At 54.2% G+C, this 27,194-nt stretch overlaps 1 protein-coding gene across 2 annotated transcripts; it reads left to right on the forward strand.

The window, feature by feature from the left end:
• Window positions 1–6,126: 6,126 nt before the first annotated feature.
• Window positions 6,127–26,961, forward strand: LOC142024377 (galectin-9-like). 2 transcript variants are annotated; one of them, XM_075016335.1, is made up of 11 exons: window positions 6,127–6,257; window positions 8,053–8,141; window positions 10,909–11,107; window positions 12,412–12,531; window positions 13,248–13,301; window positions 13,917–13,964; window positions 19,592–19,636; window positions 21,744–21,773; window positions 22,711–22,799; window positions 23,400–23,562; window positions 26,350–26,961. In XM_075016335.1, the coding sequence occupies exons 1-11, from the start codon at window positions 6,228–6,230 to the stop codon at window positions 26,491–26,493; spliced, it is 1,011 nt and encodes a 336-aa protein (XP_074872436.1). In that variant the 5' UTR covers window positions 6,127–6,227; the 3' UTR covers window positions 26,494–26,961. The 2 variants fall into 2 exon arrangements, with proteins under 2 accessions (XP_074872436.1, XP_074872437.1); XM_075016336.1 differs by lacking the exon at window positions 19,592–19,636 and having other exon boundaries at window positions 26,350–26,958.
• Window positions 26,962–27,194: the final 233 nt, after the last annotated feature.

Raw genomic sequence — 27,194 nt, forward strand, 5'->3', positions numbered from 1 at the left:
AGGAGAAAAAAGGTAGGACCATCCTCTTGGGGAGGAACAGATCACCCAGGCAGCTTGATTCCCGCCATCCAGGACTCACTCACTCACTCACACTCTCTCTCTCTCTCTGTGTGTGTGTGTGTGTGTGTGTGCGCGCGCGCGCACGCGCGCACGCATGCAGGAACAGGATCATCCCTGTCTGTTGGGGGGCCCTCACTGTGCTTGTGAAATAATAGCTGGGGCTTGACTGTCAATAAACTAGATCTTAGGGTTACTGTTTGGCTTACTGGCCTTTAGTGAATTGGTTGGGTCAGCTCTCAACAACTGGTGTGGAAACCCAGGAGGTGGGTACTGGAAGGACGCTGAAAGGTTGGTTACTGGCTGGGAATGGGTATGACCGTTCTGCCCATGGTTGACAGGAAACCCAAGACTGTAATGCTGCAGGAATTAGGGAGTAAAACTTCCCCCTCCAAGGTGCACAAGTTGGATGGGGCGAAGGCTTTTTAGGCGTTAGAGGAATTATGTGGGAGTTGGCAACTCAGCAGGTGACCAAATGCAAAGAGATGCTCCAGGGAGCGGCATCAGCACTGGCAAAGTTTGCTGAGCTTCCTTCACACGGAGCCCCTCAGGTGGCAGAGATCGTCACCATTAATGAGAAGGGGACAGGGGAGGAGGTCAAGGTTGCCCCTGGAGTGGTCCCCTGGAACCCCTTTGATTCACAACTTGCACTGTTGCCAATCAATTTTTCCCCTTTAAGAATGCAGATTCTGGTATGTGGGGGATGCCTAGTGCTTCTGGCAACGCAGCCGGTCACCAGGCTGGCCACGTGGTGAAAGTTGAGAAGCCATGTGGTGAAAGTCAAGAAGCTACCTGGAGATGCTGCACCAAACATGGAATAATGGGATGTGTCTACTGCACATGAGGATGGGATTCATGTTGGAGAGATTTACGCTCCAGGCCTGGAATGCCAGTTCCCATGCAGGGCCATGGACCAAGCCAGTAAATGAAATGACAGAATATGGCATCCACTGGTGTGTGTGACTTGAAACCGCGGGGTGGCCAGGATCAGCTACCTGGGGCCAAACGCATCCAGGGATTCATGGGCCCGACCCCTCCCACAATGTGACTTTCCATTTCTGAGTTACCCCTGGTAGGAGACTAACTGGGCAATGGCAGTAGAGGACAAGGAGTACATAGAAATACGAGTGAATGAGAGCACCAGGTGAGATGGGACTTACACACGCAACACCGCTGATTGGTTCAGAGTGGATTTTGTATTAATTGTACTGGAGGTGGTAGGGCACATAGGCTGTGACCCAGCAAGGTACTCCCAACCAATAGGAGTTGGGAGTATATGGGAGACACTAAGTGGTAGTGCCAATTATTTTGATGGTAGTCCTATCCCTACACCTTATCGGGGCTGTGATTGGGCTTCAAAAATAGGGGGAGTCTCATCTTCTGGGTCTCCATTGGGAATATTATGCACATTCATTGCCATTTGTGGTGGGGTCTAAGGCTCTGGAGACTTTTGTAGCGTTCCCCTCGAGTTTCTTTGAGCATCACGTAGAGATCATGTGGGAAATAAATACAGCTAAATTGCACCTTTGGTGTGTGCCGTTGGCGTCTCCCATTCTGGAAGCTTGGATGGGGATCCCTCAAGGAATAGGATGAACATTGGATGTGAGAATGGTTTTGGAGTCTTTGGGCACAGCTGAGGCTGCACTCAATGCCATGAACCTAGAGGTAGTGCGCAACAAGTTAGCCAGAATGGGGCAATTACTGAGCCAAGCCATCCAAGGCCAAGTGATAGCCAATACCGCCTACCAAGAGGCTTGCGTGCATACCACTGAAGTTGCCAGTAGACTCCTAGTAAAAATGTCCCTAACCTCGGGGGCTATTCTGCAGGGGTCTGCAAACTTAATAAATGAAACAGCCTCCGCCGTAAGCGGCACCACCATCCAGGCCTTTGCCATCACATACTATGAACAGCAATCATTTTGGGTGCGATCAAGGGACCCTGGTGGTAATATCAACTGTGTATAAAGAATGGTGCCCAGAACGTAAACCCTTATTTGGCACAGTAGTGTCCTTAGGAATTACCAGACCACTCTGGGGTTACCTACACATTAGGTCCCTCCCCAAGGACACAAGGGTTTACCCAGTGTATGACGATCCCCCAATTCCTGTTGTTTTGGGAGGCCGGGTATGGGCACCCTGGAGTCCTGCTCAGTGGATGACACAGGAAGCTCAAGGATGAAATCATTGGGGTTGTGAGCAGTGGGACTGGAATGAGTGGATGTGCTGGTTGCACCACTTCATTCTGGAACCCTGCAAGCAGGAAGCAGAAGCCGTGGGAGAACGTGCGTTGGATGGGATATTCAGCCAGTCCACGGTGGTGTTGACCGATTTTATCGGCTGTCTGTGTGTCGTTTCAACAGTGGAGGTCAGGTGGAATAAGTCCTCCAGCTCAGTCCCCAGTGCATGAATGCTGATGTAAAGTATCAGCCCTAGAGGCTGGGGGTCAAATATTCACCTGGCCAGTTTACCACAATTAGAGACCCTAGCTCAGTTATTGTCCCCTAACCGTGTCACACTAGCATGCATAACCCTGTCAGTGAGCATTTCACTGGAGCGAGCCACAGCACCCAACACCCGAAAACGTGCACCCTAACTGGAATTTATCTGATATCCAAACTGGAGTTTATTCTCAAGTTTGACACTTTGCATTCAGATCTCAAAAAAGATAGCAAATACCTTACAAGGACAGGTTCCCCGTCTCTGATCATTTTAGTGCCCTCAGGCAACTCATTTAACTTAACAGACACTTTGCAGTGAGTAATTTTCTTCACCCTCTTCACCCGCCTCCTTATCCCCCCTCCTTCCGTCCGATGTAGCTCATTTATCAGTTTTCATTTCATTTCTTTCTCACCTTCTGTTAAATTCTCATTGTGCCAGCTTACTTTTAACAAGTATCAGAAAGGGAACTGTGTTAGTGTGTATCTTTGAGAACAAGAGGTCCTGTGGCACCTTAGAAACTAACTGATATTTTGCAGCATAAGCTTTCGGGGGCAAAGACCCACTTCATCAGATGCAACTTTTAACCGATTTTCCAGATCTGAAGAAGTTCTGGAAAGCTCCTCACCTAATGAGCACAAAAGCTCATCACATAATAAACCATACTGTTAGTCTTTAAAGTGATACACGACTGCTTTTTTGTTCTGTAATGGTGCCTTTACCATAATCCTAGGAATTGTTGCGATAGCTAATCACTCTCACTGTTGAATGTTCACACCTTATTTCCAGTTGGACTGTCTCCCTTCCACTTCCAGCCTTTGTGTAGTCTTAGACCTTCTTCTGTTAGATGGAAAAACTGGTTATTAAAAGTTTGTTCTTCCTGTTATTTATAGACTGGGATCAACTCACCCTTTGCCCATCTCTTGGTTGAACTACACAGGTTCTGCGCTCCTTGCAGCTCTCACTCTGGGGCAGGTTTTCTCATCCTTTAATCCTTCTTGTCACCCTTCTCTGAGCCTCTCGGTGGCTTCTCACCAGCCTTTCTGAAAGGTGGGCACCAGAACTGGATGCCCGAGCCCAGAAGCAGTTGCATCCATGCCCAGTGCAAAGGTAAAATAACCTCCCTGCGCCTACGCAAGCTTCCCCTTGTGCATCAGCTTGTGGGGCGCATGTGCAGCTGATTCCTTGCCCGGCCCTCCCCCGGCTAATTCTTTCGAGAATGGCTGCTTCCCAAGGGAGAATCCCCTGTTCGGGACATGAGGCCTGCACGCTTTCTTCCTAAGCTGCATGCTTTGCACTTAGCTGCACCCCACTCCAAAGATCGACACCTGCATTCATAATGGGCCACCTGTTCCAACACCATCACTCACACACCGCCCAGTGCTCATTGGCCTGTGGGCCCGGGCGGGGTGGTGTTCAGCAAGTAGCTGTGTGGGGCTGGCTTAGGAGAAGTGGGACACACACCAGGAAGGGCCCAGCAGCTGAGTATAGCTCTTGGCCCCTTGCCAACAGGCTCACACAGCCGGATGCACAGGTGTGCGCCTTGTCTCCTCTGAAGGCTGGGGATGGGGCATGAAGACAGGGGTAAGAACACAGGATTGGAGCATGATGCACCTCGTTCTCCCCCAGTGCCTGCGGGGGGGTGTCAGCAATTCCTGGTACTTAGCAGGAATTCTTGCATCCGCTGCTCACCTCTCATTAAAGATGTTGAATAGTAACAGAGAGCTGGCCATGTTAGCCTGTACCCCGACAGAACAAACCAGCAGAAATGGAGCACTTTAAAGACTAATATAATGATTTTTCAGTGATGAGCTTTTGTGGGAATAAATCAATTTGCTTCTCTTTAAAGTGCTTCATTTCTGCTGCTTTGTTTCATTAAAGATGGATCTTTATTATCTCATCATTCCACTCTCTGCACCTGACTGTGCTAGGGGTCAGGATCCACCGTGCTGGGACAGCATTTGATTTTTAGTGGATGACTCCACCACACCCCTCATGAGCTGCTAGATAAGCTGAGAGGGCTGTCCCCCCCCCCAAACCTATGTTCGTGCCGAGAGCAAGAGAGCCCTGGGCTCAGGACTCCACGCAGGTTTAGGTTGGACATTGGGAAAAATTTCCTAACTGTCAGGGTGGTCAAACACTGGAATAAATTGCCTAGGGAGGTTGTGGAATCACCATCGCTGGAGATATTTAAGAACAGGTTAGATAGATGTCTATCAGGGATGGTTTAGACAGTACTTGGTCCTGCCATTGGGGGCAGGGGGCTGGACTCCATGACCTCTTGAGGTCCCTTCCAGTCCTGGTATTCTATGATTCTATAATTCTCAGCTGCAGAGGTCTCAGAAAGTCCAGAAACCCAGGCTGGAGATCACAGCCACAAGGGAGAATCTGCGCATGCAGAGCCAGGCGTGTGTTATTTGTTTCAAACCAATACAACAAAGTTCTTCTTCACACAGTTCACAGTCAACCTGGGGAACTCCTTGCCAGAGGAGGTGGTGCAGGCTAGGACTGTAACAGGGCTTAAAAGAGAGCTAGATAAACTCATGGAGGTTAGAACAAAAAGCAGTCAAGTAGCACTTTAAAGACTAGCCAAATAGTTTATTAGGTGAGCTTTCATGGGACAGGTCTGAAGAAGTGGGTCTGTCCCACGAACGCTAACCTAATAAACTATTTGGCTAGTCTTTAAAGTGCTACTTGACTGCTTTTTGTTTTGATAGCGTATAGACTTGCACGGCTTCGTCTCTGTTACTATTCATCATGGAGGTTAGGTCCATTAATGGCTCTTAGCCAGGATGGGTAAGGCATGGTGGCCCTCACCTCTGGATGGATGGCAGGAGAGAGGCCATTACCTGTTCTGTTTGCTCCCACTGGGGCGCCTGGCATTGGCCAATCAGCAGACAGGATACGGGGCTGGATGGACCTTTGGGCTGACCCAGTGTGGCTGTCCTTATGTTCTCAGGCAGAGCCCCAGCTCCAGGCTAAAGGAAGAGGCACGCAGGGCCAAAGGCATTACCCCTTTCCCATCTCATTCCCCAAACAAGCCGCGCCCAAGGGAGCAGGCCCTGAGGACTCCCAGGGATGTACCGTGTGCAGGAGTCCCTGGAAGCTGAGCATTTGAGCGGCTGCCCAGGGGAGAGTCAGGTGCCTCCCAGCTGAGGACAGAGCTCCCACAGCTGGCAGCATTTGTGTCTATTGGTGGTGCCCAACCGCATGGGCCTTGGTGCACATAAAAATTATTCCACCCATGAATGGAAGAAAAATGAGCCCGAACACTGGCTGTGTGCCTCAGTGCTGGAGTCCCACACAACAGGTGTCCATGGGTCAGGGGAGCACAAAAGACTGGGGTGTCCTTGATAGGGCAACGCTCCTCGGCTGGCTCCAAAGCAGCTAAGTAAACAGCTGAGAGCTGGGTGAGCGCCAGCCACTCCATTTGAAAGGGACTGGGTGGCAGACTGCGAAAGCACGGGGCAGGGGAGGGCAGCGGTGTCCGGCAGGCTCATGCCTCGGCAGGGGCACATTCCTGACCTTCCCTTGCATCAGCCGTGCGGACAGCAGCACTGGGACAGACCTGCCAGCAGGGCTGACATTCAGGGGTTAAATCAAAGATCTGGCGTTTGGCAGCAGAGAGACAAACCGCCCTGCTCTGGGCTTGCTGCTCAGGAAACGAAACTTAGTGACAAGTGAACAACAAGGAGCCACTTGGGGTTACTACTTCAGTGGCCAAGCAGCTCAGCATGGCTTTGCAGCAGCCTATTCTGAACCCGGTGAGTGAGGCAGGGTGGCAGCAGGAGATGCCCAGTGTCTGCAGGAGACACGGGGCAGGGCTGGGGTGACCAGCCGGCAAGTGTGAAAAATTGGAGCTGGGGGTGGGGGTGGCATCATGGGGGTGTAATAGAGTCACGGGCCATACGAGATGTCTGTATCTGCATTTCTCAAACTGCGTTCCGTGAAAAATTTTTGATGCTTGCACTATTTTCCCTTCTAAAATAAGACATTAAGTATGTAGCTAAAATGCTAAGGTATTGGAATAGTATTTTGATGGTTGTAAATATAAATATACCTGCAAAGTCATAATGCTACAGTGATTATGCGACTTGTGCCAAAAGGGAGCTGCAAAAACACTGCTCCCATTTAAAAAAAAAAAACCCCTGTCAAATGTGACGTATTTTGATATTCCAGCCGCTTTCTGTAAAAACAACAAATTTTTAAAAAACACAAAACTTAAAAGTATTTTCCATACCTCATTTGTTTTGTGGTTTTAAAACAAAAAGCAGTCAAGTAGCACTTTAAAGACTAGCAAAATAGTTTATTAGGTGAGCTTTCGTGGGACAGACCCACTTCTTGGTTTGATAGTGTATAGACTAGCACGGCTTCCTCTCTGTTACTGTTTTGTGGTTTGTTCTCATCGGCGGGGAGGAATAGCTCAGTGGTCTGAGTGTTACCCTGCTAAACCCAGAGGTGTGAGCGCCATTCTTGAGAGATCTGGGCACACAGATTTTAAAAAAAAGAGTCAGGTATAGTGCTCGGTCCTGCTGTGACAGCAGAGGACGAGATTCAGTGACCCCGGAAGGTCCCTTCCAGCTGTGTGAGAGAGGTATATTTTTATAAACATGTTTTAAACTTGAAGGAAGGACGGTCCTTTTTTGAACAATGGAGTCCTGTCTATCGTTGCACAAAAGAACAACACTAACCATCCAGTTAGGGTGACCAAATATGGGACAGGGAGATATGGGGTGGCTGCTCCCGGATCCCCCCCCCCCACAACCAACCCTGGGAAAGCTGTGGACACCCCCCCCCAGCCCTCATGCCTCAGGGAAATGGCACAGACACAGCAGCCCAGTGCTCTCCGGCCAGCAGCTGCTGACAGAAAAGATCAGCAGGTGGGTAGGTGGGTGGTGGAGAAATGCAGGACAATAAGTCCCTTTGAAAAAATAAGTTGAGACGCCTTTTTGGCATCCAATACGGGACCGTCCCGCCCAATACGGGACGGATGGCCACCCTCCTTATAGGGTGGTTTTGTTCTGGGTTTGTACTTAATTTTTAATGTTTTCTGCTTAATTATAGGGTTGCTAACGGTGCTCCCGCCCGAGCGCCTCGCGTCCTTCTGAGCTGATTTCCTCTTGCTATTTTTTTGCACTTTGTAAAATAAAAGACCTCTAAGAGAAGCTTTCGAGATCGGCTTTCGAGCATTCTGTGCGGCAGTTTTTTCCGTATGAAACCCCCCGTCCGTGCTCCCCGGCCAGCCTGGATGTGTTCCATCGATACAGTCAAAGCCACAAAGTGTTCGGTGGCCAAAGCTAGTCTATTTAAATCATAGCCCCTAGTATCAGGGCAGCTGGTCAGCCAGTCAGGGCTCCAGCAGGGAGGCTGCCCGGCCACAAGGGCTCAAGAGGAGCAGCCTCAGCGGAAAGCCGGCAGCCTCAGCAGAGAGCCGGCAGTAGGGCCTGGTGGGAGTTACCGCCCCCTACTGGCCAGGGCAGGTCTTGTGCTGCTGGGGCCAGACCCCAGTGCAGGGTTCCTCAGCTGACCTGAAAACTGTGGGGTGTTTTTTTTTTCCAGAGCGTCCCCTTCTCTGGGCCCATCTTCGGAGGCCTGAGTGATGGGAAGATGGTGTTAATCCAAGGAAGAGTCGAACCCTCCATACAAAGGTGGGTGCTACTTACCCCTCCTGTGAGCTACCTCACCCAGGCCCCCCTCCAGCTGGGTCCAGCTACATCCCTCCCCTCTCCAGCACCCAAGAGCTCTCCACTACTGCTCCCTCCTTCACCACACCACTCAGGGAACTGTCCTCACTGCCACCTTCCCAGAGCTCGGCTCCTCCCAGCCTCGGCTTCCCTTCACCCCCCATCTCTCTTCCCCACCAGCTCAGCCGCACAGGGCTCAGCATGTTGAGTGTGGGATGGGCTGCAGGGGTCTTGGGGCAGGGGGTGGGGACATGATGGGTACAGGGGTCAGGGCAGGGGGCTAGAAGTGTGGGGGTGCAAAAGTCAGGGTTGAGGTGTGTGAGGAGGGGCTCAGGGCAGGGGCTAGATGTGTGGGGGAGGTGCAGAGTCAGGGATGGGGGTCAGGGCAGTAGGTGTGTGGCAGGAGGGGCTCAGGGATGGGGTGGGGTACATGTGGGTGCAGAGAGTACAGGGCACTATTTAGTGAGGGGGTCCAAGCCCCCACCCCAAGATTTGCACCAGGCGGTTGTTTGCTGTTCCCTTGTCTCACTCGCAGGGAGCACGAGGGCAGCTCCCAGCTGGGGCCACTTCGTCTGCTGCCCCCCTCCCTCCCCCAGCCAGCAGATTGGTGCACACCTGCTGTGGGCTTTGCTCTTTTTCCCAGAGGGGATCGGGAACAACAAGCAATGCCCCCCGCATGCTAATCTCGGGGGGGGGGGTTCACCCCCCTACTACACTCTCTCAAGGGCAGCCTGGAGGGAGGGGCTCAGGCAGTGCTGGGGAATGCACCCCCCCGTCCCTTTAACAGAGGCCTGGGCCGATACGACATTTGTATCTGCCTCCACCTCTGTACTCAGAGAACATGAGCCGCAGATACCTGCATCCCACCTGCAGGTGCTGCAGCTACAGAGGAACTCCCGCCGATTTGCAGGGCTCTGCCCTTTAACCCGCCTGCCTGCGGCTCAGCAGAAAGCCCCGGAAGCCCAGCTGGGCATGCGCCACCCCCCTTTCTGCAGCCAACGGCTCCCGCCAGCCAGAGCCTTCCTGCTGGAGCCCCCAGCTTACTTCCCCCTCCACATCCACACGCACATCTCAGAGAGCTGGACTGGACCTCCGGAGGTCATTCAGTCCAGTCCCCTGCCTACTTGGCCAGGCCAAGCTCCCCCCAGCCCCTTTTTTCTTCTTTAAAAACCTATTTGCCCCAGATCCTGAACTAGCCCTCTCGAGGGCTGAACTCACAACGCTGCATCTAGTAGGCCACTGCTCAAAGTATCAGCCATTCTACCCCCTCAGACTCTGCCCCACCTCCCCCCGTGACACTGTGCCAGCCACACCCCTCCCCCAGCCAGCAGGGGCCCGGCCCAGGCACTTTGGCTGTGTACGACAAGAGGTTGTGTGTCTTGTGTAGTGCTCCACAACCTGCGTGGGAGCCTCAGAGCCGCACACAGGGAGCACCATCCGCCGTGCCACCCGCGCGCCCCACTGCTCGGCGGGAGCAGTGCGCGGCGGGAGCGGCGGCGGCTCTGGCGAGGTATATATCCTGGGCATGCCGTGGAGTTATACCACGCACTGGGAGCGCCACAAGGCGCTAAGGGCTCCAGACCAGCGCTTCCTTCCAGCCCAACCTCCGCTTGCAAGTGGAACCCTGAGATGGCTTCTGGCGTTCGTTACGATCGCTGTGCACGGCTCCCAGCTGGCCAGCAAGCGTGCTGCTGGGAGAAGCGAAACTCGCCATCGTACACTTCACCTGCCACAGGGTCAGATTCGCTAGAGAGCAACTTTTAAAGAACTACGACCAATAAACAGAGCAACCAGCTCTCCCTGTCCCAAACACGGGACAAGGAGACATGGGGCAGGAGGGGTGGCTGTACCAAGCCCTGGGGGCTGGCACGCTCCCCCTCCCCCAGGCCAGCGGCTGCCACCAGCCCTCCCCCTGTTCTCCTGGACACCCAACCCAGCCTCAGTCCTCATCACTGCTCCTGCAATGCCACCTGGTGGTCCCTGCTCACAAATTGTCCTTCACTCAAACACATCCACCAGCCAGAAGTCTGATGCTTCCCCAATCCCCCCAGCTGTGGCCATACTACACTCCCCTCCCACAGCCCAGCTCCACCCACACTCCCAGCAGCTCTACCAACTCTGCTCTGGGCTATCACTCCTTTTTATATGGCCCTCCCAGGCCCTGATTGGTTCCAGCCCATGCAGCCACTCTAGCCTGCTTGGAGGACCTCTGCACTGCTCCCATTCTAGGACAGGTGTGGCAGAGCCCTGAGTTCTCCAGCAGGGGGCCTTTGGGCTCAGCACAGCCCCTTATGCCCCCCTTAAGGAAGGGGCGCCCACCCCTCAAGCCTTATTCCCTCTCCCTATGTAGGCAGGCCTGCTTTAGGGCACCTTCCTCTGTGCAGGTCCCAGAGGAAAGGCCCCTTCTATTGTCTCCCAGCCTTACCCCATAGCCCCCTCCCAAACCTACCTGCCCCACAGGGCCTCCTCTCCACCCCACCCTCATGCTCCCTCTGAGCCCTCCAGGATCCCCTTCCCCCACGCTTAGGGCAGGCAGCCCCCATGGCCACTCCTTGTCAAACGCAGGCAGCCCCCCCCCACACCCGGCTCAGGAAGTCCTCTCCTACTCCCCTAACCCAGGCAGCCCCCAGGCCCTCTCCGTGCCAAGGGCCGCCCCCATGAGGTCTCGCAGTGAGGGTAGTTCTCCTCCCGGCGCGGGCAGCCCAGGTCACGCCGTCCGGCTCACTTTCAGATTTGCGGTGAACCTGCGGTGCGGGAACCGGGACATCGCCTTCCACTTCAACCCGCGTTTCAACGAGAGCCGCCAGGTGGTCGTGTGCAATACGGAGCAGAATGGCCGCTGGGGTCAGGAGGAGCGGACCTACCACATGCCCTTCCAGCTGGGCTCCTACTTTGAGCTGATCATCAACGTCAAGAACCACTGCTACCAGGTGAGCGCCTGGCCCCCGCAGCCCGGGTAGGTACCCCCCTGCTCCACACTGCCCCAGGGACCATCAAGGGATGCTAGCCATGCCAGGCGGGTGGAGGGGAAGCAGCTCCCCTGGGTGGGACAGGACACAGCTGTGAACACTAGTCTAGGGCATCGTTCCCTCTCATTTTTTCCATCCGGGGCGGAATGAATTTTGTTACGTGTGGGTGTGCACCGCCCACAGAACACACCAGCTGCGGGCGCTCTGCTAATCAGCTGGGCAGCAGCTGACCAAAAAAGCTTCAATGACAGATGTGCTGGGGTTAACACGGCTTGAGGGGAGGCCAGGACAGACCAGTCTGGGCTCGTGGGGTACCTGGCTGGTGCCAGGACCTGCTGCTCTGGGACTCTGGGGCCTGGAGATGGCACTGAGGGATGCAACAGGGCCACGTGCTCAGGCCCTGAGCATTGAGGGAGTACAGCTGATACCATGTTTCGTGGGGAGGGGGGAGGCTGAGGTCTGTCTCCACTGCCCTGCAGAGGGTGGGGTCCCTTACAAGGGGGAGATTTTTTAAAGCACTGTTGCACAATGTGACAGGCTTCTGATGGGTGGCTCCCAGTCCCACAGGGCAGCGTGTGACTCCTGCGTTTGGACAGGCTGCGGGTAAGCACCAAAAGCTCCCAGGCCTTTGCCCCGAGGCCCGCGCCAGCTCAGCCTCCTCATGCTGAAGCCCACCACTTCTCAGCCTCTCCTAGATGCTGACTTTCTGTCTACCCAGGCAGAGACATTTTCAGGAAGCAAGCAAGGGCTGGAAAGCCCTGCATCAGGGTGTCCTGTAAGCTGACTACTTGGGCAGCTGCCCAGGAGAGATTTAGGTGCTGCCCAGCTGATTAGCAGAGCACCCACAGCCAGCAGCGTGTTCCTATCAGTGGTGCATGTCTGCACATAACATTTGTTCTGCCCATGGAGGGAAAAAAATACAGGCAACACTGCCCCAGAGTCTTACAATATTCGCTGCTTTTCTTAAAGCCCCTGCTCCTGGAGTTCACGTGATTCCACCAGTCTCTCAGCTTTACTAAAAAAAAATCCCCAAAGCGACTAGGTTTCCAGTTGTCATGGCTGTGGGGAAAAGTTTGCAAAAGCAAATCCAGAAGGCAAATAGCCAGAGTCCAACACTCTTTATTTGAAGCCGGCCTGGTGACTTGCTGGGGCACGGCATCATTTTTGCATGCTGGGGTTGGCGGAACTGCAGCCCTGACGTGAAGCTCCCTGGTGTGGCTTGCCTCCTCTTCTCACTCCTCGCCCTCCCTCTGCTTGCTCCCTAGGTCTCGGTGAATGGGCAGCACTTCCTGGAATACAATCACCGCGTCCCCCTTCACACCGTGCACACCCTGGAGATCAATGGGAATGTGTCCGTGAACTGCATCAGCTTCACAAACCTGAGCGTGAGTCTCTGCTCTGGCTGTGTTAGCCCCCATGGCAAGGGACGTGGTGTTAACACACCGCTCAACTGTCCCAGGCAGGGCTGGCCTTGCAAATGACAGGGACCTCTGCAGCTGAGGGTCCCCCTCCACCGTGCAGCTTCTGCCAGGGACCAGGGGCTTCCTTCCCTGTCCCTTGCATGGCTTCTGCTGAGAACTGAGGCTTTGCTCCCCACTACAGGCAACTTCTGCTGGGGGCCCAGGACTCAAGGCTTCCCTCCAGCCTCCCTGCTGCTCCCCCTTCCCCAGTGCAGTGCATGTCGGGGGGGGGGCGCACACAAAGGGTTACATGCAACCTCCAGTCCCCAGCCCCTCCCCCCCAACTCACCATCAGTTTGCTCTTGCACTGTTCTGGGGTTGTGCCAGCTGCTGCTGCATCGCAGCTGCTCAGTACCTAGGCCTGCAGCTCTTTGTTGGCCTTGACTTCCCATTACTGCCCTGCGCTCTCTCCAGTACCTTAGATAGGGCAACCGAATGTATCTGTACCACTATCTAGCCGCTCATGTTGTACTAGTGTGCTATATATACACTACACCGCATTAATACAGCTTGCAGTGGTAGATACTGACACGCAGACACTCGCTCTTAGGCGTGTCCTCTCGTTTGAAAGTTCAAAGCCGGTAACCCTACCTGAAATCCCAGGTGCGCCAATGTACCTGAATGTATTTCTTTGGGTCTAGGCTCCACAAGCTCATACTGCCTCAGCCCCGGCTTATGGATTTCACGCCAGCACTGTAAGTACAACTCTTCCATTCCCATCATCTGCTCGTGCAGGAGGGACGGTGTCTCTGATCAGCCCGGAAAAGTGAGCTGAGAAAGCTCCAGGAGAAGTGCAGGGGCCAAAATGCTTCAGTTTCTGGCCACCAGTGTTCCCTTTAATTTTTTTTTCCGCCCACAGGTGGAATAAATTTTGTTCCGTGCACCAAGTCATCTGCAGGCATAGAAACACAGGCTGCCCCCTGTGGGTGGCTGTGGTTGCTCTGCTAGTCAGCTGGGCAGCCACCTAAGTGCTCAGCTTCCAGGGAATGCTGCTTTGCAGCCTGCCCTCCGGGGGGTTCAGGACCAGAGCATCAGCAACCCTTTCAGTAACTCTGGACCGTGAGTGATGGAAGTCCCTTACACCAGCAGAAGTGAAGCGAGCAGCAGGTCTCGTTCCCTACAGGAATCCTTTTCCTTGGCACCTCTGTGAGGGGTTTTTTCTGGGCTTTGAGGGGTGCGAGATCCGGCCCCTGCTTTGTCGTGCCACGATGTTGCTGTTTAATTCTGACTCAGTTGCGCCATGCAAGGCAGGGGCGTTTTAAGCTGTGATTCTCAGATGCTGTGCTTAGCTGGCCTCTCTGTCCTTGCAGGTCTCCCAAGCGTTTGCCCAGCCAGTCTTCGGTGCTCCAGCTCCCAGAGTGAGTATTTAGTGACGGACAAGACACGTCGATCTCACACACAGATTCGGACGAGATCCTAGGCTAGGAAGAGGCAGGGTGGGGTGGGAGACCAAGCAGGGTGGCCTAAATCCTGGCATATTATACAGCAATGCCGGGTGAGGCTGCAGAGGTGTGGAGGAGGCACACGATATATCAATGACTCCTGCATGGAAAAGCTGATGCAGAAAAGACTTCCTGGCCCCAAAGCCTGGACCTGGCTGGGGCAGTAGCTGGTGGCCTGTGATGGGAGTGTTCGTGGGCCAGCAGGATGCGCTGAGGAAGGGGGCCGGAAGATTTAAACTGGGGAACAGTTTGTGCAGTCTGTGTTCAGCAAGTCACTGGGGGCAGCGGGAGCTGTCAGAGGGACCTGCAGGCAAGAGCAGAGACACTGTGCAGAATTTGCTATGCACCGTGACAACAGAAAGAGCGGCTGCTCCTAGAATGACACGGTTGGAAGAGACCTCAGGGGGTCATTGAGTCCAACCCCCTGCTCAAAGCTGGACCAACTCCAAGTAAATCATCCCCAGCCAGGGCTTTGCCGAGCTGGGACTTAAAGACCTCCAGGGATGGAGATTCCACCACCTCTCTAGGTAACACAGTCCAGTGCTTCCCCTCCCTCCTAGTGATGTAGTTTTTCCTAATATCCAACCTAGACCCCCCTCACTGCACCTTGAGATCATTGCTCCTTGTTCTGTCTTCTTCCACCACTGAGGACAGCCTGGCTCCATCCTCTTTAGAGCTTACCTTCAGGTAGCTGAAGGCTGCTCTCAAATCCTCACCTCGTTCTTGTCTTCCATAGACTAAATAAGCCCCATTCCCTCCGCCTCTCATAAGCTGTAATTATTTTTGTTGCCCTGCACTGGACTCTCTCCAGTTTGTCCACATTCTTTCTGTAGCGGGGACTCACATTTGGATGCAGTACTCCAGGTGCAGCCTCACCAGTGCCAAAAAGAAGGGAATAGTCACTTCCCTCCACCTGCTGGCAGTGCTCCTATGAATGCAGCCCAATACGCCATTAGCCATCTTGGCAACATGGGCACACCGCTGGTTCATACCCAGCCTCTCATCCACAGTTATCCCCAAACCCCTTTCTGCAGAGTTGCTGCTCTGTCAGTCCCTTGCCTGTAGGTCCTTGGACCAGACTGTTTAATACTCTGCGCCTTGGCTTTGGCTGACACACACCCAATGCCCAGGGCTAATGAGCTCTTTGGGAAAAGAGATGTGACTTGATAAAACATGTTTGCCCCTTCAGTTAATGTGTTAGAGCTCTGGATGACTTGATTTACACCCTTGTACTCTGGGTGGAGCATAGGTCATCTGCAAACCTCCTCCACCTCACTCTGTCTCGGGACAAAACTTCTAGCTGACTCCAGGAGTACCCCAGTTGTTTTCCTTCAGTCTCAGTAGATCCTCTCCATGTTGTCCGAGGTCTTCCCCTTTTGCGTTTTCCATGGGAGAGCTTGACAGACTATTCTGGATAGTGGTTTTCTGAGAGTGGTCTAGCCATCCCCACCTTCTTCTCTTGATTTGAACATCAGTTGGTCTTGTCTTGTGCTGTTCCAAAGCTCCTCATTTGTGATAAAGTCTTGCCATTGGATGTGAAGGACGCACCTCAGGCACCTGTTTATGGATGTCTGTAGCTTGTGATTTGAGGACTTTTTAGTACGCCGGATCTCGCATCCAGATAAGAGCACAACTCTTCATGTTTGTGTTGAAGAGCCACAGTTTTGTCTTCGCAGTTATTATTTGTGGTCTCCATCTGGGACAAAGAGTCTTGAATGCAGCTGTTGCTTTCCCTATCCCCGCATTGATACCCTTGTCTGTTCCTCCATCTCTGCTCATAATACTCCCCAAGTAGGTGAACTGCTCCACATCTTCCAGGTCATTCCCTCCCAGTGCGACTTAAAAGATGTGACTTCATTAAACATGCTAGCCCCTTCAGTTAATGTGCTACAGCTCTAGACAGACTGACTGAGTTTATTTGCTGAATGTCCCCCTGTTCATTTATGATTGTCTGAGAGTCATCTCTGATTTAATTTTGAAATGATTCCCTGAGTAATCCTGGGTCTGCAATTTGGATGCGTTTGTTTCATTTGGTACTCAGACTGTGATGGTTAATTTTGGTCCATCTGACACCCTTGTTTCTGTTCCCTGCTGGGCTGACTGTAACCCCTAGAATTAGGGTTGTGTCACAGTCAGTGGTAAATGCAAGTACAGGGTTTGTTTTGCCAGTTTCCTCCAGCAAATGCTCCAAAGAGGCTGTTTCCTTCCACGTCCCGTGGCTCTTGCTCACTTCTGGTCTCGTTTTGAGTAAATCCACGTGGTAACAACTGCAGGAAGGTGCCGATGGCACGTTTGAGGTGTGTGCTGAGGACAGGAAGCGTGCATTTACACTAGCTTTTTTGTGGGTCAGGAGTGTGAAAAAAATCACGCCTAAACTCACACACAAGCAACTCTTTTGAACCGCATAAAAACGTGTGTTTGCTTAGCAACAGCAAAGCTAATTAATACTAGTTTCACCGGATGAATTCATTTTTATGAAGACTCAGAGTAGTTGTGTTAGTCTGTAGCTTCACAAACAGACAAACAAACAAATAAACAAAAAACCAACCAACCCAAAAGCAGTCTTGTAGCACCTTAAAGACAAACAATTGTATTTATTAGGTAATGAGCTTTCTTGGGTTTTCTATTAAGTACCACTTCGCATTATCTTTGTTCCTTCTGTCCTCCCACTGCTATCCCACAGTGCACTGGTCATTTCAGGAAAGGCCTGTCTGGTCTCTCTTCTGCACTACAATGTCCAGGGTTCACTTTGGCTGGAGCCCCATTGGTTCAAGCAGTACAGCATGCCAATAGATTTCAACTGCGATGCCTTTCTGGTACTAGTTACTTCTGCACACAATGCCGCTACATCATCCACTCCTGCTTTAACCATTAGAAGTTGTTGCTTTCTTCTATTAACAATGTCGATAGCATCTGCCGGGGACGAGCCTGCTGATGGGGCAGTTGCATAGGGACCTGGTGTTACAGAGGACTCCAGACATCCAGCCACTGGTATTGCAGCACTGCTGGTAGCCTGAGCTCCGGAGCCCTTTGAATTGCTGTGACCCTAGGCAATACCCCTTCTGCCCTTGGCTCCACCCCTTCTGGGGGACATAGAGTTTGACCCTCCTCCCACCTGGCCCTAGGACCCACGGTGGCGGTCATCCTGTTGGCTGGGGGTAAGTACATCTCATGTTTCAGAGCAAAGGTTGATCCATGTGCAGGATTTTACACTTAGCTGAATGCATAGCTGAGGACTTTTAGGCCGCGTCTACACATGCACGCTACTTCGAAGTAGCGGCGCCAACTTCGAAATAGTGCCTGTCATGGCTACACGTGTTGGGCGCTATTTCGAAGTTGAAATCAACGTTAGGCGGCGAGACATCGAAGTCGCTAACCCCATGAGGGGATGGGAATAGCGCCCTACTTCGAAGTTGAACGTCGAAGTAGGGCCCGTGTAGACGATCTGCGTCCCGCAACATTGAAATAGCGGGGTCCGCCATGGTGGCCATCAGCTGAGGGGTTGAGAGATGCTCTCTCTCCAGCCCCTGCGGGGCTCTATGGTCACTGTGTGCAGCAGCCCTTAGCCCAGGGCTTTCTGGCTGCTGCTGCTGCAGCTGGGGATCCATGCTGCATGCACAGGGTCTGCAACCAGTTGTCGGCTCTGTGGATCTTGTGTTGTTTAGTGCAACTGTGTCTGGGAGGGGCCCTTTAAGGGAGCGGCTTGCTGTTGAGTCCGCCCTGTGACCCTGTCTGCAGCTGTTCCTGGCACCCTTATTTCGATGTGTGCTACTTTGGCATGTAGACGTCCCCTCACAGTGCCTATTTCGATGTGGTGCTGCCCAACGTCGAAGTTGAACGTCGACGTTGCCAGCCCTGGAGGACGTGTAGACGTTATTCATCGAAATAGCCTTTTTCGATGTAGCGTGCACGTGTAGACGTAGCCTTACTGTGCTTTGTAGCTGCACATAATGCCCCTGAGCAGGATGTCCAGCTAGATGGCCTAATAGTCCAATCCAAGATGGTAAGTTACTCTCTGCATCAAGACATAGCAAAAAACCATCAAGCAGAGACTGATTTAGGTGACCCCAGGGGAACATTATTAACTGAGCCTCCAGAGTGGTATCAACAGGTTCATTATTTGTCTAGAGATCCGGGCCAGTTCTTGTTTTTCAAAAACATGGTGCTTAACCTGTAACAAATTCTGGTGGGGCTGAAGGCAGAACAGCCTCTTTAACTGCAGAGCAAAGCTGGGAGGAGTCCTGGTTTTGCTACTCTTTAAGGCCCGCGGGACCTTTATGAGTATCTAATCTGGTCAGCAGAGCATAGACTAGAGAATTTACCTCTGTCATTCTTGCGAGGGAAGAACACTGGGCGGAAAAGAACAGAATAAAAGCAGGAAGGAAAAAGAGCACCATTTTCATTTCAAGAAAGATGTGGAGATTGGAGGCGTTCCAGAGGAGAGCTACAAGAATGATTAAAGGTCTCGAGAACATGAGCTGTGAGGACGACTGAAAGAACTGGGCTTGTTTAGTTTAGAAAAGAGAAGACTAAAAGGGGACATGGTACTCGTTTTCAAGTACCTAAAAGATGGTTACAAGTGGGAGGGAGAAAAATTTTTCTCTTTGGCCTCTGGGGATAGAACAAGAGGCAATGGGCTTAAACTGCAGCAAGGGAGGTTTAGGTTGGCCATTAGGAAAAAAATCCTGTCAGGGTGGTTAAACACTGGAATAAATTGCCTAGGGAGGTTGTAGAATCACCATCACTGGAGGTATTTAAGAGCAGGTTAGATAGACGCCTATTGGGGATGGTCTTGATGGTGCTTGGTCCTGCCATGACGGCAGGGGACTGGACTCGATGACCGCTCAAGATCCCTTCCAGTTCCAGTGGTCTATGATTAGATCTAGTCTCAGTGCATCCTTGGGGGATGGATGTGCCCCACTACAGAGGCATCGTGGTTGGAGTGAGGGTACATCTACACTTACCAGAAGATCAACCTGACGGCAGTCGATCTCCTGGGTTAAATTTAGTGCACCTAGTGAGGCCACTCTAGACTGAACCACAAGGGCTCCACTGTCAACCCTGGTACTCCTCGTGACAAACAAAAGTTGATGGGGGAGTTTCTCCCATTGACCTCCTGCTGTGGAGACAGCAGAAGAAATTGATTTTGGATATGTCGACTCCAGCGATGCAATTCACGTAGCTGGAGTTGCGCGTCTTAGGTCGATTTTTCCTGGTAGTTTAGACCTGGCCTACGGTAAAAGGCAATGCGGAAGAGCAAAGCAACATCAGCTGAGAGCCCTTGGCTCTGTTGGGTCCAAACCCCAGCCTGGTGGGCTCTCAGAAATCAGAGATGGAGAGGCCCTATTTGATTCTGGAGAGGAACCAGCTGAAAACATCCGCCTAACAGCTGCAGCAACAGCTTAGCCGATAAGGGCCTCAGGCTCGCTGGAGTCTGCTCATGGAGCAGGGCCTGCACGCAGGTAGAGTCAAGCTGGCAGACAGAATAACCAGCGGACCAGCCACGCAGACTGCCTTGTGAAATCTCTCTTCTATCTTTGCAGATGAAGAAAGCGAAGAACTTCCCACGACAGGTGTCAGCTGCTTTGGTAGGAGGCACAGCCCAATGCAGCATGGCCCTAACCTCATGCCTGGCCCTCTGCGGGGCAGTTTGAAAACTGTGGGGAGGGCAGTGAGCTCTCCTACGGGCAGCCAGCTATCCACAGACCCAGCAACAGCATTCTTAGTGAGGGTCTGGGGAGAGCAGCGTCCGGCTGGCCTGAGCAAATCCAGGAAATGTGTGACTCAGGGGATTTCTGTGCTGCTGCTGGAGCTGCATTTCCCAGTTTGAGTGGACCAGAGGGTCTGCAGACAGAACTTGCAGGAACTGGAGTCTTACCCAGGCTGCCCCTTCCAGTTCTATGTCCCTACGCTGTTGAGAAGGCCCCGGCACGCATGACCCAGCTGGTCTCTTTCATCTCTGATCTCTGTGCTGTCCCATGGGGGTGAATTCTGCACACTGCTTAGCTGCTGGGTAAAAAGGTGCTTCCTTTGACCCACTGTAAAGACATTGTGGTTGCATTTCCGTAGGCGTCTCAGCTCTCGCTCTGCACTGCTGTCCTCTCCCAGATTATTCCATCCTGTCAATGGGGAGATCTGGCTTCACCGAGCCCCACCTGTGCAGCTGAGCCCCCTCCCTGACTTTGTGCTTATCTGGAGAGATGAATCCACAGGGAACCTGCCTCTCCTGCACATCAGTACTGAGCTCATGGAAATACGAATCCCTGCCAGCCAGTTCTTATGCACTCCCAAACTGTAGCTTCTCCTGTAGGCCTGTTTTATATCAGTGCTGGGTGATGGCTTTCCTGGTCTCTCTGGGATCTTGCCAGGTCTGTCGATTCATTGAGACTTTGCTGCAGCTCAGCCCAGTTTATTTCTGCGCACCTCAACAGAACTGATACTCTGCTCCTGGTTACGTGGAGGAGGAAGAGCTGTTAGCAACACAAAAGCTTCTTTGGACGTCCCACTGGCCACTTCCAATATTTGTGTTCTGCTTTCTTTTGCCTGCATTAGGTTTCCTCTCCTGTCTTTTACTGCCCTGGGATTGGCTTTGTGCTTCCTTCCTGGATGTCTCCACCCACTGGCTGGCTGCATCTGCCGTGAGATAGCTCCTGGGCTCAGACAGACGCCTTCCCTTCCCGAGGCTGCCCTTACAAGCCATCCCATATCCCCTTGCCCTTCAGCAATTCCAGCTCTCTTTTATTGTTCATGCCAACCTCCTGGCCTGGCAGCTTGGTCCATCTCATGCTGCTTGAAACAAGACCGTCTCCCACAATTCTCAGCGGCACAATGAGTTCGATGGACCTCAGCTCAGTTCCTGGTGGCACTGACCCGTCACCGCTGCCCCTCCATGGCCTTGATGGAAAGGTGAAGACTCAAATAGGCCAAAGGTGCAGAGTGCCTGTTTCCTCGGCAGAGCTGGCCCTGCCCTGGCAGAGGTGGGGCACGCTGGCAGGTGGAAGTGTGCGTTGGCTGCCTGGGGTGCCCCTGTCCTGGAGACACCATGATTCCCAGCACATCTGGGGCCAGGTCCAGGCCCTGGAAAGCAGGAGAAACCGGACTTCCCTGGGGTTTCTATTTTCCCCATAACAGACCTATCAGTTGCTGTCTCTTTCCTCCCAGGCACCATTGTTAGCAGGTTTTACGAGTGGTTCTTAAGTCAAAGCTGCTAACGAGGCTGGGGGAGCTCCTGTCAGAAGCAAGCTCAGGGGAAGCTTTGCTCAGGAGGCAACCCAGGGCACAGGCTGGAGGCAGGGTGCACAGGAGAGACGTATGCCCTGTAGCCAGCAGCAGGAAGACCCAGGCTGCTCAGGACAAGCACCCGGGTTTGTTAGTGTAGGGCTGCTCCAGAGTCCTGAGCAGTGGACACGGATTCTCTTCTGGGAAACAAAGGGCGCTGAGGCCTCTGTTTTCACGAGGTCCCCCCATGGCCTTCACTGCGCCCTGCAGAGGAAACACCGACCAGGCAGGATTGTGCGCAATGGCTTGTCAAAGCACAAGGAAGGCCTGGTGCAGACCCCACACCAGAGAGGTGCTGAGGCCTCCAGTCAGTGGCTAAGGCCTGGCACTCCTCAGCCAGCACTAGCCGGGGTGAGGGGAGTTACACAGTGATGTAGGAGGGATTGTTCTGACTGTCTTCCTGTCCTCTCTCCCCAGCTCAAGGCTCCTGTGACTTTGACCAACCCTGTGAGTACCCAGCCAAACTGCGGGACGGAATGAGGGGGAGCTGAGCCGCAGACCGGATTTTCTGGCTTATCTGCGCAGGGGGGTCCCTGCCTTGGCTCAGCTCCTCAGTCTCCCTTCTAGCTGCTCACATCAATACACTCTCCAGGCCACGCAACGTGGCTTGCTCTGGGCAGAAGCTTCACCCTGTGCCCCAGGTGCCAGGGAGTGGGGGGGGGGTCCCCAGGCCCTGCACCCCCATCTGCAGTCAGATGGGGCTGTCATTCAGCAGGGAGAATAGACTTGTCAGCACAGAAGCCAGAAGCCCCCAGTACAATCCAGCTTGGCGAGAGGGGGTCAGAGCCGTGGCCCCAGCTCTCCACCTTTCCTCTCCAGCCAGCCGAGACTGCCCCACTCCCCAGCTGCCCCGTTCAAATTCAAACCATCAGGCCCCTTCTTCTGCCTTTGTCCTGTTTCCCAGGCAAATGGTGTCACCTGGTTGCCTAGGTTACAAAGAGCCTAGAGGGCCATTGTCTACAGTGGGAGCAGTCATCCCCCTGAACCTCCATCTATGCATTAGTGCCGTGCCCAGGGAAACTGAGGCACCCACCTGGCGTTACTACAAGACAGTAGGAAACACATGCACTGTAACAAGGGGAACCAAATCCTTGCAAACCCCACTTCATCATACCAGGGCAGCACCTAGCTGAGCTCGCTGCACAGAGCTGCCCTGACCTAGACACAACTGATCCGTCACCAACAGACCTGGTAACCACCCTCTGTAGCCACACTGCCCTTCCAGGGCCTGGCAGGCATAGAGGGGTCCCCTGTCCCTCGGCCACAATGCCATCCCTGGGCCAGGTCTGTCAGCCTTCAGCCCCAATCTGGGGTTATGACTCCCCCCCCACCCCGCCTCACCTGGGGCTGCTGTGACCTGTGAGGTTCTGGGTTCTCTTTTCAGGCCGTCCCCTTCCAAGTGGCCCTCCCAGGGACATTGTCCCAAGCCCGCAAGATCACCATCGTGGGGAACGTGCCTTTCTATGCACACAGGTGGGTTTCAGTACAGCCTGGAGGGGAATGGGGGGTGGAACCTCAGGCCCACGCGTAAGGGCACCCGGAGACCCTCTCACAGACACAGCTGGTAGGTGGCAGCCTGGGATGGGACGCTGGGAGCAGCCGCTAACAAACACAACTGTTCGTCCTCCTTTGGGATGATCGCTAGGCCCAGTGGGGGGCAGCCCCCCTTCTCCCCACGCAGCATGGTCTGGAGACACAAGGCTGAAGCAGAGGGGCCGACAGACTTGCTGGGCTCCTGGGCAAGGTGGCGGGGAAGGGAGCTGCTCCTTGCCCCCAGAAAGGGTGGGGCTGGGGATTAGCAGCCCTCAGTGACCCCCGCAGGGTGCACGCAGCCATGTAAAGGGCTGAGGACTCCAGACACTGCAAGAGCCAGTAGCTCTGGGCCCTTGTGTATCGCCGGGCCTTGGAAGAGTTGCAGGTAGGAAATCCCGGCTGGGATAGGAGCTGGGCGTGGGAACATCTCATGAAACCTGCGTGGGAGCCAGTGCCTGGGGGGTGTGACACGGCTCTGGCCCCTCTCCCTGCGCCCTGGTGGTGGCTGGCGCTGAACAAACCCCATCTCCCACCTCCTAGCTTTCAAGTCAATCTGAGAAACAGCCTCTCCGGCAACATCGCCCTGCACATCAGCCCCCGGCTGAAGGAGATGGCGCTGGTGCGCAACACCCAGACCCACGGCAGCTGGGGCTCGGAGGAGCGGCACGGCCCCATGCGTTTCTCGCCCGGCCAGGCTTTCCAGGTGAGCCTCCAGGCCGCGCCCTGCGGCATGGGCCCTGCTCCCTGCAGCAGCCGGGGGGCTGTGCAGGCGGGGATCAGGCAGTGCTGACTGATGGGGAGGGACATGAGGGAGGCGCTGGCCATGTGCCTCCTCCCCATGCCGCCCCTAGCCCAGCCCCTCCAAGGGACAACCCCCGCTCCACCCCAGACCCCGCCTCTTCCTACCCCACCCCTTCTGCAAGCCCTGCCCCTGCTCTGCTCTGCTCCTCCCCTTCCCGCACACTGCCTCCCTTGCTCCACCTCCTCACCCTGCCTGCCCCATTCCACCCCATCTCCAAGCCCTGTCCCTGCCCCTCCCGTCCCCCCAGGCCCTGCCTCCCCCACCTCTTCCCACTCCTGCCCTGCCCCAATCCATCCTTTCCCCCACATTGGTGGGCCCAATGCCTGCTGCTGGCGCCAGGTCCCTCGCTAGCTCCCTGAGCCCCGCAGTCCCACTCCCTCCCTGCTACGGGCAGCTGGAGCGCCCACCACCACAGCACTTCAAAGCAGCCACAGCCGCGGCTGGAGCTCCAGGTCCCTTTGAAATGCTGGGGCCCAGGGCACCTGCCCATTCCCACCCCAACCTCAGCAGGCCTGCTCATGGCCCACATCCCCGGGCAAAGTGACCCAAGAGGAGGGATAGCTCAGTGGTTTGGGCATTGGCCTGCTAAACCCCCAGGGTTGTGAGCTCAATCCTTGAGGAGGCCATTTAGGGATTGGGGCAAATGTCAGGGATGGGGCTTGGCCCTGCCAAGAGGGCAGGGGGCTGGAGTAGATGGCCTCCCAAGGTCCCTTCTGGCTCTAGGAGGTGCATATCTCCAAAATAAACCTCTGGCAAGGGGCACTCCCACCTCATTGTACCAGGCTGCATCTAGTAGACAGGCTCCAAAGCTTGGCCAGCAGATCAGGCAAGTCCTATCAAGTTTGTCAATCCCCTCAGGAGTCCAGCATTAGCCAGCTGCCAGCCCTGGGCCCACATCCACCTGCAGGGGGCTGGGAGGCTCAGACAGGAGAAATGAAGCCACCCAGAGCAGCATTTCCTCTCATTTTCCCCACCCAGGATAAATACACGTTTCCCTGTGAGGAATAAATTGTGCTGTGTGCACCAAGACGTGCAGATGTACAACCCACTGCTGGCTCCGGGAGGCTGTGGGCGCTGGGCAAACCAGCTGATGAGTCTCTCCCAGGGACCACCCACCCAGAGGATTCTGGCAGCTCAGGGAACAGTGGAGCAGCATTCCGAGGTCCTGAAGTTTGGCCTGAGATGCCTAGCCTGGCAGCTGGGGGTCTCCATCCCATTGTGGGTGGAGCCCCTGTGCTGTCGAGCTGGTGTTCAAAAATTGGGCAGGGTTATCACCCCGGTGCCAGGGACACGCCCTTTGCTGTCCCAGAGAAAATCCACCCGACTGCAGCCCACGTGTGCACCAGTGCAAATGGCACTTCGCACGTGCCCAGCAGAGGCGTGTTAGAGGCTGGCAGGGTTATTCTCCAAAGAGCTGCTCTCTGCACCGAGCCTGCTCCACCCCAGGCCTGCCCTGGGCTTTTCCTGCCCTTGCTCCTCCTGTCAGGCTCCAGCGTGGAGAGCAGGAGATTGTCTCTCCTGTGTTCCCAGTGCCCCGGCTGCTGGGCCCGGGCAGTAAGAGGCAGAGGGGTAAGGAGCAGAGGCAGGGTGGTTCATAGCTTCCAAGGGGTGATCACAACAGTCCCATCTGAGCATCTGTGGCCTGAGACCAGTCGCCTGGAAAGTCCTCTGGCACAAGAGCAGCTTCTCCATGGTGGTGCGGGGGCAGGTAGGTGTCCATCCCCGAACAGGGCTGCTGTGTAGCTGTAGCCTTCCAGTCCTCCATTTCTATGAAGGTGTGTAACTAAAGGCTATGCCATGATACTCACACACAGGACAGAGGAGTTGAGGTTGTTGGGCAATAGCCTACACTTGGGTGACTGGTGAGAGAGACTCCAGGAGGGGTGCGGTCCACATGCCCCGCACCCAAAACCCATCCACCCTAAGCCACGCACCCCCAGCCTTGCTCCACCTCCACCTGCCTCTTCTTACAGAAGCCCTGCACTGCTTCTGGTGAGCACGGGGCCAGTCCCACCCCTCCTTCAGAGTGGTGTGGACCCAGAACCGTGTGAGAACTCGCTTGGGGTTGTGTTGCTCTTAGACTGAGCCACTCCAGGGCAGCCCCCCACGCTCAACACTGACAGTGAGTGTGTGCGTGGGGGGTAGGACCCTCGTGCATCCCCATGCGGCGCCCCTGTGCCGACATCCTGTGGAGTCCTTGACGTTGCAACTTTAGCGTTCGTTTCATATAGGTTTTTTTGAAATGTAGTTTTTATCTCCTGTGATCTGCCCTCCCCCTTCATTGCCTTTCCCAAGTCGATAAACTTTTGGACTCAAACCAGTCTTTTAAAGATACTTCTGAGGAAGCCAGGGTGGACTTGCCATCAGCCACCCTGCATGCCCTGAACTCAGAATACCTACTCTGTGATTGTGTAAGGCACGGGGCAGTCCGGAAGAGAAGCCAGCTGCTGTTTTATCACCGGTGCTGTGTTAGGACGCATTACATTTGGGGTTTTGAGATTCAGGCATTCATGTGGCATCATATCCGCAGGTCCAGAGAATGTTTGCTTGGCTTCAACGGCATCTTCTTGGCCAATGTGTCGCAAGATGAGCTGACAGCTCCTCTGGGCCGTGTGTTATCAGGGTGATGGCTGTTCATGAACGTGTGTGTGTCAGGACACACAAATTTAACTCCTCTCTCTCCTCCAGATGGAGATAACGAACACCAGGAACTGCTACCAGGTCTCGGTGAACGGCCTGCACGCGTTTGACTACATCCATCGCATCCCTGCCAACCAGGTGGACCAGCTGGAGATACTGGGAGATGTGACACTCTCCTGCGTGCAGTACTGATGGAGAGTCCCCCCCCAAGCCACTCAGTTCTCCATATTTGAGCCAAACCATCATGCTGCATCTTACATGCCAGTTCGCAGCTCTCTCCTCTTCTTCGTTCAACAGCTTCACTACCAAGCCTTAAAGACTAACAAGTTCATTAGGACTTATTGGCTACGTCTACACGTGCACCCAACTTCAAAATAGCTTATTTCGATGTTGCGACATCGAAATAGGCTATTTCGATGAATAACGTCTACACGTCCTCCAGGGCTGGCAACGTCGATGTTCAACTTCGACGTTGCTCAGCCCAACATCGAAATAGGCACAACGAGGGAACGTCTACACGGCAAAGTAGCACACATCGAAATAAGGGAGCCAGGCACAGCTGCAGACAGGGTCACGGGGCGGACTCAACAGCAAGCCGCTCCCTTAAAGGGCCCCTCCCAGACACACTTTCATTAAACAGTGCAAGATACACAGAGCCAACAACTAGTTGCAGACCCTGTATATGCAGCACGGACCCCCAGCTGCAGCAGCAGCAGCCAGAAGCCCTGGGCTAAGGGCTGCTGCCCACGGTGACCACAGAGCCCCGCAAGGGCTGGAGAGAGAGTATCTCTCAACCCCCCAGCTGATGGCCGCCATGGAGGACCCCGCTATTTCGATGTTGCGGGACGCGGATCGTCTACACGTCCCTACTTCGATGTTGAACGTCGAAGTAG

This window comes from Carettochelys insculpta, chromosome 22 (genome assembly GCF_033958435.1).
Source record: "Carettochelys insculpta isolate YL-2023 chromosome 22, ASM3395843v1, whole genome shotgun sequence".
NCBI lineage: Eukaryota > Metazoa > Chordata > Testudines > Carettochelyidae > Carettochelys > Carettochelys insculpta.

Coding starts and splice junctions, on each gene's coding strand:
- LOC142024377 (XM_075016335.1), top strand. CDS start 6,228: ATGGCTTTGCAGCAGCCTATTCTGAACCCG. Junction 8,142..10,908: donor GTCGAACCCTCCATACAAAG/GTGGGTGCTACT, acceptor GCTCACTTTCAG/ATTTGCGGTGAACCTGCGGT. Junction 11,108..12,411: donor TCAAGAACCACTGCTACCAG/GTGAGCGCCTGG, acceptor CTTGCTCCCTAG/GTCTCGGTGAATGGGCAGCA.